General features: G+C 29.3%; 1 protein-coding gene and 2 pseudogenes across 4 annotated transcripts; 2 read left to right on the plus strand and 1 right to left on the minus strand.

Annotated features, from left to right (window-relative positions):
• Positions 1-694: 694 nt before the first annotated feature.
• LOC149889707 (uncharacterized) lies at positions 695-5,762 on the plus strand. Of its 3 annotated transcripts, XM_090086189.1 has the most exons (4): positions 809-995; positions 1,837-2,912; positions 3,002-3,112; positions 5,337-5,762. In XM_090086189.1, exons 2-4 carry the CDS (start codon positions 2,670-2,672, stop codon positions 5,412-5,414), a joined length of 432 nt encoding a protein of 143 aa, XP_089942315.1. In that variant the 5' UTR covers positions 809-995; positions 1,837-2,669; the 3' UTR covers positions 5,415-5,762. The 3 variants fall into 3 exon arrangements, with proteins under 3 accessions (XP_089942316.1, XP_089942315.1, XP_089942317.1); XM_090086190.1 differs by lacking the exon at positions 5,337-5,762 and having other exon boundaries at positions 695-995; positions 2,755-2,912; positions 3,002-5,165; XM_090086191.1 differs by lacking the exon at positions 3,002-3,112.
• On the plus strand, positions 3,195-5,165 carry LOC149889708 (uncharacterized; annotated as a pseudogene).
• Positions 5,763-7,842: 2,080 nt separating the features above from the next.
• On the minus strand, positions 7,843-9,879 carry LOC149889709 (uncharacterized; annotated as a pseudogene). The gene is made up of 7 exons (XR_016452122.1): positions 9,583-9,879; positions 9,399-9,470; positions 9,059-9,154; positions 8,805-8,882; positions 8,467-8,648; positions 8,118-8,182; positions 7,843-7,951 (listed from the first exon to the last, which is right to left on the minus strand). The product of XR_016452122.1 is annotated as an uncharacterized LOC149889709 (transcript).
• Positions 9,880-14,485: the final 4,606 nt, after the last annotated feature.

Raw genomic sequence — 14,485 nt, forward strand, 5'->3', positions numbered from 1 at the left:
TGAGGTGTAGCATTAGTAGAAGTGCAAAGTAAGGAACGCATTGAATGAAGGACATCGGGTAAAACATGTTCCCAGTTCATGGTAGGTAAATTCTTTGATTTAAGAGCAAGTGAAGTTCCTTTCCAAATTATGCCATTGTATCTTTCACACTGACCATTGCCCTGAGGATTATAAGGAGTAGTTCTACTTAGGTTGACACCTTGAGAGTTAAGAAAATTGCGGAGCTCTGTAGACATGAAGCAAGTGCCTCGATCTGAATGTATATAAGCTGGCATACCAAATCAAGTGAAAAGTTGAGTTAAACATTTAATTACAGTTGAAGTAGAGATATCATGACAAGGAAATACAAATGTATGTATATGTATGTAATGTATGTATGTGTATGTATGTATATATGTATGTATGTTTGTATGTATGTATGTATGTATGTATGTATGTGTGTTGGTATGTTTATTTACAAGAAGAAAAAATTGAGTGCTAAGATCTGATAAAAGTGTTAAATACTATAAAAACTCATCTAATTTTTTTTAAAAAAATCATTTAATTTCTACGCTCAGAAAATTAGATGATGTGTTTTTAAAAGTGTAAACAAATCAGCGTATTCAAGAATGTTAATTTACTTAGAAAAGCGCAGCTTTAAACTTTTTGATATAATCTTTATCTTATTTGAATCATTTTCTTATGCAACTGAGATATGCTTATTTTGATTTCAGTTTTAGAAAGAGTTTAAAATGTTGATTTATATGGAAACATATATAAATGATCAGTCAACTAAATAAGAAAATTCGTTGCTACGGACCGTAGCCATTATTAAAAGGGTAAGCGAAAGATACTATGACCCACGATGAGGAAATTAAAATATGTTTTAATTATGCGAACTTTGTTGTTACGTCATGCTAATATTAATTAACGTTGCGTATAAACTAATCTTATGTTGTTATTTTCGTTTATTTCGCACGTGCTTCAAAAGTTTAAAAAAATGCATGAAAGTAAAAGTAAGTTTGTAAGTTTTTTTGTTAAAATAATTATAAGATTGGAAAGTAATATTAAAAAATATTAAAGAGTGACGTCATTGACATTGACTGAGGGAAGAAAGTAAATAAAAATTAATTAACTTTTTTGTTATTGACGTTGCTAATCTGTTCTTAAAATATTAATCCTGCTGCTACTCGCCTTTTTATTTACAAAAGATAAAAATGAAGTTTAACTTGCTATTGTGTATCTTTATACTTAGTTTATTGCTAAATATTTGCTTACTTATATTTTTGAATTCATTTATTATTAGTATTTTCATGGTACGATATAATGGTATTACACATAGTACTACTTATTGTACAATATAATATATATTAATTTCAATATATTTTACTAATATACCATGGTATATAAATAAATTTAAATTGATACATTATATTGTTTGGTATAATGTCATTTGATTATGTTTATTGGTATTTTTTAACAATATTTTAAATGATTTATTGTTATTATTTAATATTATTTTTATACTAAATATATATACTGTATTATTCACTACAGTTCATTTTTATACAACCATAACGTTTATAAGCATATGCAGGCTCAGATTTTGTTTTTAAAATAAGCATATTTAAGCATATTCTTGAACCATTTAAATGATTAACAAAAAATAAATTTAAATTTAAAAAATATGTTTTTTTAAATTTAACCATTTAAATCAACAAAATAAAACTTGTACATTTTTATGTTTTACAAAGCAACGACTTCATGAATTTCAAATTTAAACATAGCTTAAGTTTGGTTTGACTTTTTTTTTCCTTTTGAGAGTTAGAAGATATTAATAACAGGAATTTTTTATAGCTAAAAGAAAAAGTCATATGATTTTTTATGAAGATGAAAATGAGGCCTTGAGTTACATAAAACAAACTAGAACACACTGTTCGCTTTGTAGCATGGTTTGCACCCAAGGGATTTGGTAACACAGGTTTGAACCTTTTTTTGATTTATTTAATATCAACTTTATGATGCAAATGTTTGAGTTGTCAGAAAATTCTTTAACACAAACTTTTGAAAATAAGTGAAAATAGTTGGAAAGGTAAATGAAATACATTATAAATTGAAAGTTTATAATGTATTTTATTAAGAAGATCAAACGCAGTGATGAATTAGAAACTTTAAATGCCTTTTTCTCAGCTTTAAAATAATGTCTCTATCAATTACAATTAAGTTACAATTATTTTGCAGTTATTAATTTTGCTTCTCCTTAGGTAAGAAATTTGTGTATTTATTTTTTATCCAATTTAGCAGGTTGTTTTTTAAAATTAAATAGTTCATGGCAGACTTCAGACTTCAACCTCAGACTTCAAACTCTTTTTTAAATTTTCTATAAACCAGAATTACTTTCTTTGATGTAAAAACTTTGATGTAAATGAAAAAAGTGGCTTCAAAATATAATATTTCAATACATGTTAGTAAAAGTTATACTATAAGCTACTGCTCTAAATCGAACATTTAGAGCAGTAGCTTATAGTAGCAACAATGCAATGACAATTAAATATTGTTAATATTTAAATGTCATTGTATTGTCATACTTTATTTCAATTTCTTTGTATATGGTTCTTTGTAAAATGGTTCTACTTTACTAGAATTTACGAAGTTAATGTTTGAGTTAATAAGTGTTTACTGTAAATCCAATGTTTCTCATTGAAGTTTGGTTAACTTATTGTATCATTTTTTGTATAAACGTTTTCAGTGTAAAGCAGACCGTGTCACATTTAGATATACATAGTGAAAATCACAAAGTTTTATGGGAAAATGAAGGATTTTATGCAGACGTGCCTTTCATGGTTTTAGCACAGAAAGTTTTGGATTGTTCACATGGAACAGATCGCAATAATGCAAGAAAGAAAACATACAAGATTAAAACAAAAGCAAAGGTAAACTCCATTGTTTATAACATGAATTCCAAGTTATAGTTTTAATAAAAAATATTTACCTTACTAAAGTATTGCTTGAATAATTTTAGAAAACTGAACACTCTTGTCAAAAAAGTTATTTTATTGTGCAAGACACAAAAAAATTCCAATGTCCAGCACAAGTTTCTATGAAGGAAATTATATATTTCAAAGATTATAAGGTAATTTCTAAACAATTTACTCTAATTGATATAAATTTTTACTACTGTAAGCATGAAACAAGCATTAATTATGAGTAATACTTATTCTATTTCATTTGTGCATTTGTACATCCATGTAGCAGGCATTAAAGCCCACATTTTTTGCCTTTCTCAATCTCTAACTCAAATAGTCAACTTATTAACTCACTTTCCAGACAACCCGAATCATCTTCCTTCTCTACTTGACTTATGTCTTGTTTCTGATCCTAGTCAGTGCTCAGCTTCTCCTCACTCACCCTTAGGTGCTTCTGATCACCGTTTGATCTCTTTAAATCTATTATCTCATTCTTCTTCATCATCTAAATCCCCCTATCATCGCACCCTGTTGACAAATGTGCTTCTTACATAACTTTGTGGATTCAGGCTGGCATGGAATCTTTTATTCCCAATCAACGATTCCAAGTCAAACCTCACTCTTCTCCTTGGTTTTCCTCACATTGTGCTGCTGCAATTGCCAACTGAAATTATTACTTCCATATCTATCAGCAAAACAATTCTCCAGAAAACAGACGTCTGTTTATTACTGCTAGAAACCATTGTAAAAAGGTTTTGTCTAACGCCAAAGCCTGCTATTCTCAGGTCATGAAATCTCGTATTTCATCACAAAAATTAGGCTCTTGTGACTTCTGGAGAATCTTTGTTAGTATCAATAATAAGGGCAAATCTGTAGTTCCACCTCTTTTGTATGGTTCAGATTTTGTCACCTCACCTAAAGACAAAGCTGAATTGTTTGCTAAGAATTTTTCATCAATATCGACTTGATTTCACTAGTTACGTTCTACCTGATATAGCCGTCAAACTGGTTGATCCATTGCTTGACATTCGTATCACTCCAGCTTCTGTATCTAAAGTGATTTCCTCCTTAGACTCTTCTACAGCTTGTGGCCCGGACAACATACCTGTTATAGTCTTGCAGAAGTGTTCTCCGGAGATGTCGTTGATACTTTGAAAACTATTTAACAAGTGCTTATCAGAGTCTTGTTTTCCAGCCTGCTTGAAAGCAGCATTTGTTATCCCTATTTTCAAAAATTCTGGAGAGCGATCTGATTTGTCCAACAACCGTCCCATTAGTCTTCTTCCTATCATAAGCAAAGTTTTTGAATCTTTAATTAACAAACACTTAATCTCTCGACTTGAATCTAATAACTTACTTTCTGATCACCAATATGAATTTCGATCTTCTTGTTCAGTTACAATTACAGCTGATTTGCTAACAGTAATAACCGATAGGTTTTATCATGCATTAGATAAAGGTGGAGAGGTTAAGGCCGTTGCTCTTGACATTTCTAAAGCATTTGATAAAGTTTGGCATGCTGGTCTTCTCCATAAGCTTTCTTCTTACGGTGTGTCTGGTATCATCTTTAAGATTATTGAATCCTTCCTTTCCAATCGTAGTATAAAAGTTGTCCTCGATGGACAACACTCTTCTTCTTATTCTGTTACTTCAGGGGTTCCTCAAGGTTCAATCCTTGGCCCTATACTCTTTTTAATTTACATTAACGATCTTCCAGACATTCTCATATCTAAGGTAGCATTGTTTACTGATGATACTACTATTTATTCTTGTCATGATAAGAAGCCAACACTCTCTGATTGCTTGGAGGGGGCATTTGAGCTTGAAAAGGATCTCACTTCTGCTACAGCATGGGGCTCACAGTGGCTGGTGACTTTAATTAAGATAAAACTCAGTTTTTTTAGCCAATCATTATCGTAATAATTTAGATCTTCCTATATTTATGAACGGAAATGTACTAGATGAGTCATCTACCCTTTTCTTGAAACAATATCCAAGATTTTTTGATATGAATGAAAGAGCAAGTTGTTCAAATTTAAATTAGTTAATTTTATATTTATTTTCTGCTTTTATTTGGATGAATAAAGACATTACTGAATTTAATAATACTAATTTATCCAATCTAGGGTTTATATTGCTGCTTTATGAAATCCTTCTAAACCAAGTATTTTTATTATGTCTTTGTACAGTCACTCTTATGTCTCGTCTAATCTGTTTTAACTAAATTTTGAATTAAAAAAAAAATGAGTCTCTATAAAACCAAAGATTCAAATGCAGGAACTTCATAAAGTTACCCCGGAGTTTCCCAAACATAATGTAGAAATTAAAATAGATTAGACGCAACAAAAGAGTGGATGCATTAATTTTTAATGACAATATTTTTTTTACTAGAGTATGACAGTTGGTGCTACTTTTTATACTTGGATTAGCAATGTATATAAAAGTGGATTTAAATGCTTTATTGGTTGAAGATGCTGGTTTCAGAGGTGGTATTACTGTTTTTGACAACGTTTTACTTTTTTGATCTGCAGTATCCAGACGAATTGCGAGTAGTGTTTTCGTTACTTGAAAAAGTTTGTGGCATTCCAGAAACAATTAATAGTTCAATCGCAAATGATTTTTTTAGACAACTGAACATTTAGTTAAATTTATAAATAATCAAGATGCAATATATTTTTTTGATAGCATTTTTTGTTTTCTATGGGGTTTTATTTGATTTTGACTTATTTTTATTTTGATAAATTATCTGGGTTATATAATAAAAAATAAAAAAGTTAAATATTTTTAGTAAAAAGTATAATCATTCATTTTATAAAATTTGTGTTTTTTTTTATTTTAGTTTGTTTCTTTCTTTTAGGATAACAACTAAAAAAATATATTTTCTAGTAAAAGTATAAAAAATTAATAATTGTATGTTTGATATTAGCTATAGGTGTCAACACCTCTGGACCAACCAATACCAAACTTTGCACAGGCACTAAGTAGGCCTGAGCGGTGGTTTTGACCAGGTTTGGGCCACCAGCGGCCCCTCCTAACCCTAACCCTGAGAAACCCGCGCGAAGAGACGGGTAATCCAGCTTGATTATATTAAGAAAATTATTACCTATTAATTTCCTTGTTTTAGGGCAAGAATTTTGCTTAAAAATTCGTTCCTTATTTTAAAGGATACTTTTCTAATGTCATATTTCAACTGGGCAAATAACCAACAAATTTTAAAACAACACATGTTTACTTTTTTTTTCTTAATTCAAACACTTGATATTATCATACTGATTATAAAAAATAATAATGTAAGGTGGTAGCTTGTTGCTATGGTAACCGATTAAAATAGCTGAAAAATACCAAAAAAACTGGGTTTACTCTGTAAAAAAGGAAGGAAGAATTAGTAAAGAAGTGACAATGTAACTTAGCAAAACTGTTCTAAATGTGTAAATTTTTAAAAAAAGTGTATATGATGAGTCTTAATATTATTACTAAAAAATTTGTTAAATGATTTTCTACTAATTTATCTATAATTTTTATTAATAATATTTTTATTTTATTAAAATTTATTTTTATTTAAAAAAATAATTTTTTAATATAGTTGTTTACGCGTTTTGTTGTTTCATTTATATAAACGCAATTTAACGTTCATTTAACCACCACCCATATTTTAGGTAAATATGTTGTTGTTATTAGTTACTTGTTTGCGCCTTGATTGTCCAAAAATTCACGCAACGTTAATATTAGCATGACGTAACAACAAAGTTCGCATAATTAAAACATATTTTAATTTCCTCATCGTGGGTCATAGTATCTTTCGCTTACCTATTAAAAGTTGAATTTCTTTAAGTTACTACTGCGCTTGCGTATAATAACTTGTCGACCGTGTAAACAGAGTAATGACTTTTCATTCTCTGTTTACACGGTCGTTCAGAAGCGACAGAGTTTCTTCGAAGCCACTTTTTAGTCTCATGTTCATAGTAAACACTGATTGATTTCATAAAACATATATTAAAGGGCTGCCGCCGATAAGAAGCACGTGATGGGAAGCACAGTAAAATTATTCCATTGTCTCTTGCCATGTCAATCATTTCTGGTTTTTTTGTGTGTTGAATGTCCTCCAAAAATAAGAAAAACAACATCTGCGTTAGAAAATTTTTGTAAACCGAACGAATTTCTGAAATCTTCTAGTAAAGATTTCAGTAGCCATCCATCAGCTTCATGAAATTTAGTGCGAGCTCCTAGAGGTTGCCCAGTCGGCAAACAGCGTTGAAATAACGTTGAATTAACCTTGAAACCTAACGTTGAATTTACGTTTATGCAACGCTTAGAATGAAAGTTTTTTTCAACGTTGATTTATCAACGTTAAATCAACGTTCGGTTCAAACGTCAAATCAACGTTCAATCGACGCAGAATACGTTATAAGAACGTTGAATTTACGTTGAAACAACGTTTAGAATGACAGTTTTTTTCAACGTTGATTTATCAACGTTAAATTAACGTTAGATCCAAACTTTAAATCGATCTTCGATTGACTCAATTAATTGTGTCTATTGGACTATCAATGTATATTAAGCGTATAAAATATACTCATAGTCTACAGATAGACTATTTTTAGTTAAGTTTAGTTAGACATATATTAGTAAAGAAAAAGATAACATTTGTTTATGATATATATTTAAATATCACATATATTTACATATATTTGAAAAAAATCTACACAAATTTCTTTTCTTTACCGCCACCTTTTCGAAATGGAGCGTATTTTAGGAAGTCAGACAATATTCTATTAATCAAAGTTAATGTAGCTCCAACGTATTTAATAGTAGAAGCTGTAAAAAAAAGAAAATATAAAGTAAAAATCAAAAAAGGAAGATTTGAAATAATATAATGAATGGAAAAGTGTTACATAACTTATAAAGATATACCTTTAACAACGCTATATAAATTAGTGTTCTTAAAACATATTTTTCCACCTTTGCCTTTCATATTCATCAAGGCCATAAAAGTGTTTGTAAATATTCTAAATTTTTAAAAGATAATGTAACTGTGAAATGATTATAAATAAATAATAATTTTTCAAATATTTAAATTGAATTCATTATGAAATAACTTTTTTCTAAAATTATTAAACAAATATTTTTTGTAAAAAGTAATTATGAATGAGATAAGAGCTATCAGTTAATTACCTCAGCATAATTTTGTGTATTCTATCTTTTGAAGATGTTCCACCAATTACTTGTAGCTGATTTACCTAAAAAAAACATAAAGTAAATCTAACATTATGGTTTGGGTCAAATATGATATCAAAACATTGAACTATTTCAGATCTCCAAGACAAATTTTATTAAAGTGATCCAGGAATTTTCTAGGACAAATTCCAAATTCCAAGAATTTTCCAGGACTATTTATATTCCTATAAAATTCCAGATTTTTTTAATGTTTTCAAGAACTGTTGTCCATCTTAATGTTTTTTTAACTAAAGGGTAATGTTCAATAACTAAATAACTATTTAATAAAACACTTAATATAACTCACCCACGATGAGCACACTTTTTTGTCATCTAATGCTTTATCCACTTCAGTGAACTCCACTTCTGATGAAATAACCCTTATTTGGCTTACAAATTCACTATTTGAAACAGGCTCAGTCACTCTGTTTTGATTTCACATCTCATTTCTTATATCGGTAAGTAGATACAACACTCTCTTTTGAAACTCTACAAACTTTATTAAGTTTTACAAAATAATTTTAGTATTTGCATAGTAAGGAAATTCCTCAGTTTTTAAAACTTTTAAATCTTATATGAAATTTATATTTCTACAAAAAAAATTAATTTAAATAAAAATTTACTTCAAAATATAAAATATCATACTACCTTCAGACATTGGAAACTTATCAACATTATCTAATTTCTGTAGTTTATTTCCATTTTTCTTAACTTCATTGTGTACTAAATTGTTTGTAAGTAATTTCTATATAGAAATTAAACTTAAAACACATAGATTAAAAAAGCTCTTTGTCAACACTTTGAATCACTATCAGTTGAATATTACACTTTATATTATAATTGTGTCTTTAACACAATGTTATTTTAAATTAGTTAAATAAATTTCATGAGACAATAACCTATATCTTGAGAAAACATAGAAGAATGGATATCTTCTTGGAAAAACTTTTGGCAAGGTGAGTTTAGGTTCTTTCCATACACATCAACTTTTGGCTCTAAAATTATAAATTGAAAGTAAAATTATGTTACGAAAACCATTAAAATATATATTTCATAAATACAATGACATGATAACCTATCATTTTATATATGAAATCATATATACAATGTATATATGATTTCTTAACAAACTTAATATGTGTGTGTGTGTGTGTGTGTGTGTGTGTGTGTGTGTGTGTGTGTGTGTGTGTGTGTGTGTGTGTGTGTACATTTACCTCTAGATTTAATCAATACATTTACCTCTAGATTTAATCAATGAACTACTGGAGGTCAGGTGCATTGACACTTAATCCAAATCTTTGATAACTGAACCTGTAAAATACAATTAGTGTTTTATAGTATAAATTATGATAACTCAGGTATTTTTATTTGCAGGTATAAAAACTGAAATTTATATAATCCCAGCATATAAACCAATGCCTACTTGGAAAATAATCAGGATATTCTCTTTGTTTATATTTTCTTTTTCGAGGAAAATCAACATCCTCATTGTCACTTTTTCTGTTGTGAATTCAAAATTTTCACAATCCTGTTTGCTTTCTGTGGAAATGAAAAAGTTATAATAGCTCTTCTTCTTAGCCCATTACTTAAAAAATATAAAACTTTAAGAAATAGATGTAATGTCTGAAAAGAATTTAACTTATATAAATGGACACTTTTCCGATTCCGTGTCATACTAAAAGATTATTAGCCGATTTCGTGTCATACTTAAAAGATTATTTCGCTTACTTTTTCGCCTTTACTTATTTCACTTTAAACACCAACTCAACGCTAGAGTTGTCAACCGGAATATTTCGTACAATTCCGGAAAAATAAAATTCTTGCGGAAGGATATTGAGAATCAGGAATTTTTTTTTTTCGTACCGAATTTTACGAAACAAAAAAAACCGTCGATGTTCATTTCGCAAATGCCACTTACGAAATGTCGCCTTTCGCAAGTTAAAACGAAAGTTAAAGCGAAATAAAACTATTTTGCTACATACGAAAGTAGCGCTTGCGGAACGAGTTCTTTCGCTAAACGACGCACAGTGACCCAGATTAATCTAAAAACGGCAAAGTCCGAAAAAAAAAGTGGAAGTTTAATCGTTTTTAGACTTCAAATGTTAAAGTAAACTACTTTTTGATCTTAAATCAACTTTAGATAATTCCATAGGTATTAACAATGTGTAATTTTAAAGGGATATATGTGTAAAAAGTTAAATTTATCACCATAAAATTATGAAAATTTAAGGTATGTTTATCTTGTAAGAAACCTTATTTTCCACCTCATTACAAAACTTTATTATTTTTTTTGTTAAATTACTGAGTGCTTAGATATTAATAATTTATTTGCTTTTTTTTTTAGATTTAAAAAACAGGTTTTTTTAGATAATTCTTTTGAAAATTAAAATTTTAATGCACAATTTTAAACATAAGTGCCAGCCAAAAAAAAGTTCCACATTGTTCCACGTTCAATTTTCGTGAAACAAAACCATTAAATTATAGCTAAATAAACCCTGAAGTATTTACTGCGACCTCCTGCTCCTTTAGGAGATATTTTAAATAGATTCATGCATAGTTTTGTCAAATGCAACACCCGCCCCTCCGTTTTCGATTTAAAAACAGTTTTCGGACGTTTGTGTAATAATTCACAAACCTCCGAAAGCTGTTTTTAAATCGAAAACGGAGGGGCGTGTTGCGTTAGACAAAACTATATATGAATCTATTCTGGTATTGGATATTAGTACTGAATTATTGAACTGGTTAGTAATTCAAGTTGTGAAAAGATTTTCATACTCTGATTTTTTTATTTTTGGATTATAAATTGTTTTTTTGTTTTTTTTGGCGTTAAAGATTTATAACTCGCTTTGTAACGCGTCTGCGCGCGTTTAGTAAATAGAGAGCTTACGATAAGAAAACTGCAACGGCAACTTCTACAATTTATGACAAATATTTGACACTAGGCATGCGCAATGGATGGGATTCCCTGAAATGCCGTTTTAAAACTTTTTACGCAACGTCAAAACGCTGAAATTCGTGTTCTCTGAAAACGGCTTAAAAATAGATCAAAGTAGTACTTGCTTCAAAAGTGTAACAAAGTAATTATTTAATTTCTGATACAAATTTAAGATATATACATAAGTATAAATGTATATATATATATATATATATATATATATATATATATATATATATATATATATATATATATATGTATATATATATATATATATATATATCAAGTATCATATCGAGTAGTCTACATGGGTAGGAGAATCGTTTTAAAAAAATACACAGTGCTTCTACCGGAGTAACTTTTAACCCATTATAACATACAAACTCTTGAGGTAGTTGAAGTACATTGAGTAAGCAATATATATCACTACGTAGAAATCTAAATTCACTTTTGCATTCATCATCAGACATGATTTCTAAACAAAATTGCTTATAACTCCAAAACGGTAAATCTGGATTCTTAGACGAATTAAATTTGTACAGTAGTAAAAATTCCTCGTCGTCTATGATATTTGATTCTAATGCAAGCAATAAACTATTTCTAACATTTCTTAAAGGAGCCATTTTTAATTTTTTTTTTGTTTATTTCAAGATGTTTTCTTTTTTTTTGAAGCAGAAATTCGTAACTAATTTTATATGAATACCGCAACTGCTAGTCGCAACCGCTCGATCCAGACCTTTGTCGTCTCCGTTGCCGTTGCAGTTTTCATATCGTAAGCTCTCTAATGCGTGCGTTTAACACGTACACGAGCGTTTGTGTATTAATATAATATTGTTATATTATGGGTCAAGGAAGCTAAATGTTTTACTAAAAATAGTATTTAGAATTTTAAAGTGCACTAACGCGCGTTTTAACGCGTACATGTGCGTTATACGGGTAACTAGTGCATGTGAAAATAATTTTAAGTTCCTAATTTGAATTCCTTGACCCCAAAAACCTCTATTTTGATGTATAGTATATGTTTAATGTACATGTATTTAGTAGTTAGGTGTTTTTTGCCGCTTTTTAACCTTTTTAACTCACTGTGCGACGTTTTGAAGTCTATAATTGTTGGCCAAACGGATATAATTGTAAAAAATAAAATTTTTATATTCCAAAATGTTTATAATAAAATTTTATTTTCAGTATTGCAACATATGAACATTTTAAGGTTTTATTTTACTTTTTGAAATAATGATAGAAAACCAAATTTCTTTCGAAACGAAACTCTTTTGCACCGCAACTTACGAAACGGTTCTTAACTGAAAAACACTTACGAAACGCGGCTAATTATAAATATTTAATTACCTTTTATGAATCCAATACGTATAATTAACTAGGTAACTAAAACACTAATTATTATAATATATTTAATTTATTTAGTTATAGAATATAACGGGGCCTAACGCAACTAAAATTTAAAAATTTTAGCTGCGTTATGCCCCCTTATATTCTGTTTCAGCACCCCCACCCCGTCCTAACTTTCTTAATCTTTCTAGGTCACTGTATGTATATATATATATATATATATATATATATATATATATATATATATATATATATATATATATATATATATATATATATATATATATATATATTGAAGAATCATTTAACAACATCATTCAAATAATAAATAATGATATTTTTTTGTATAACAATTTAATGACTGCTTTCGAGTCTATTCCGTAAGCGCACATTCCGAAACGCTCCTTCCGTAAGGAACTGTTTCGCAAGTATTCTTTCGAAATGCTTTGTTTCGCAAGTTTCTTTTCGTAAAGAGTTATTACGGAATAATAATTATTTATTTTTTTCGTATAACGCATTACGGAAGGTAAATTTGCGCAAGAACAAATTCCGCAATAGCAACTTGAAATACGGAAGATAAAAATGCGAAATTTTCGCAAGTTTTTGTTTACGGCGAACAACCCTACTCAACGCATAGTTATTTTAAAACTGAGTTTTTTTGTCAACGTTGAAAAAACGTTTACTGAACAACGTTTAAATGGTAACATTATTTTAACTTTGCGATTTTGTTAACCAACGCACAGTGAGTTAAAAAGGTTAAAAAGCGGCAAAAATTACCTAACTATTAAATACATGTACATTAAACATAAACTAAACATCTAAATAGGGGTTTTTGGGGTCAAGGAATTCAAATTAGGAACCTAAAATTATTTTCACACGCACCAATTACCCGTATCACGCCCATGTTCGCGTTAAAACGCGCGTTGGTGGATTTTAAAATTTGTAAATTCTAATTTTAGTAAAATATTTAGCTTCCTTGACCCAAAATATAACATTATTTTATCAATACACAAACGTTCGCGTACGCGTTAAACGCGCGTGAATGCGTTACAAAACGCGTTATGAGTGTTTAACACACACACACACACACACACACACACACACACACACACACACACACACACACACACACACACACACACACACACACACACACAAACACTTTTTGATACAAAAATAAACAAACTAGAATATTAAAATCTTTTCACAATTTAAATTACTAACAAGTTCAGTACTTCTGATGGCAAACTTCTTCATAACTCCTGTGTTTTACAAATGAAATGCTAGAGATTATTGGATCTGATCTAATCAAAAGGTAGTGCATCTGATCTTTCATAGTGTTAATTCTTGATACTTTTGCTGTGTGGTGCAACCTTGCATTTCGGATTTGCTTGTTTAGGCTTTCCTGAGCTTCCTCAGAGTATTGAGCAATCGGCAAATCAAATTGCTTTGAAATGGAGCAACCATGTATCAGAATTTTGTGAACACTGGGTGGCATTATGTACCAACCATATTTATTAACTATAATTTTAGCTGTATCTGTACAGTAAACTTCAAATTGATCAGTATCAATATGGTACCCACATGATATTGTAATAAGGACAGTGTGCATTCTTTTTATAACTTCTATATCAACCCCTGTTATTTCACAGAAAATCTCAGAGTTTTCAAATGCCCTTCTTGAAGTGTTTCCATCATTGCTATTACCAAAACCTACTTTAGGCTGGTCAACAATGAGACTCAACTTTTCTCTGAACTTTGATTTAATTAAATTTTTCCTTAAATTTACAGAAAGCTTCTCTTTTTCAGTTCTGGCTTGAAACTTCTGGTTTTCCATTTTATAACCTAAATGTAAGATGAACTCAAAGCATTTTATCCAACAGTGCAAGTTTGACATACCTAGTTTAAGGGTTTTCTCATTTACAGGCTTTTTTTTAACTAAATCTATATCATTCATCTCTTTGGGCTTAGAACCACACACATTACAAGACTGAGTTGACTTTGTGTCAGTCAATGAATTTATTACTTTACCATCAAACATGGT

Source organism: Hydra viridissima, unplaced genomic scaffold, assembly GCF_058129835.1.
Source record: "Hydra viridissima isolate aposymbiotic clone 2 unplaced genomic scaffold, HvirCarnegie_v1 scaffold_4, whole genome shotgun sequence".
Lineage (NCBI taxonomy): Eukaryota > Metazoa > Cnidaria > Hydrozoa > Anthoathecata > Hydridae > Hydra > Hydra viridissima.

What these genes read in the sequence shown, in the direction of transcription:
- LOC149889707 (XM_090086189.1), top strand. Translation starts at nt 2,670, where the DNA reads ATGTTTCTCATTGAAGTTTGGTTAACTTATTGTATCATTTTTTGTATA. An exon ending in AGATTAAAACAAAAGCAAAG is followed by an intron (nt 2,913 to 3,001) that starts GTAAACTCCATT and finishes GAATAATTTTAG; the next exon opens with AAAACTGAACACTCTTGTCA. An exon ending in TATATTTCAAAGATTATAAG is followed by an intron (nt 3,113 to 5,336) that starts GTAATTTCTAAA and finishes TTTTTTTACTAG; the next exon opens with AGTATGACAGTTGGTGCTAC.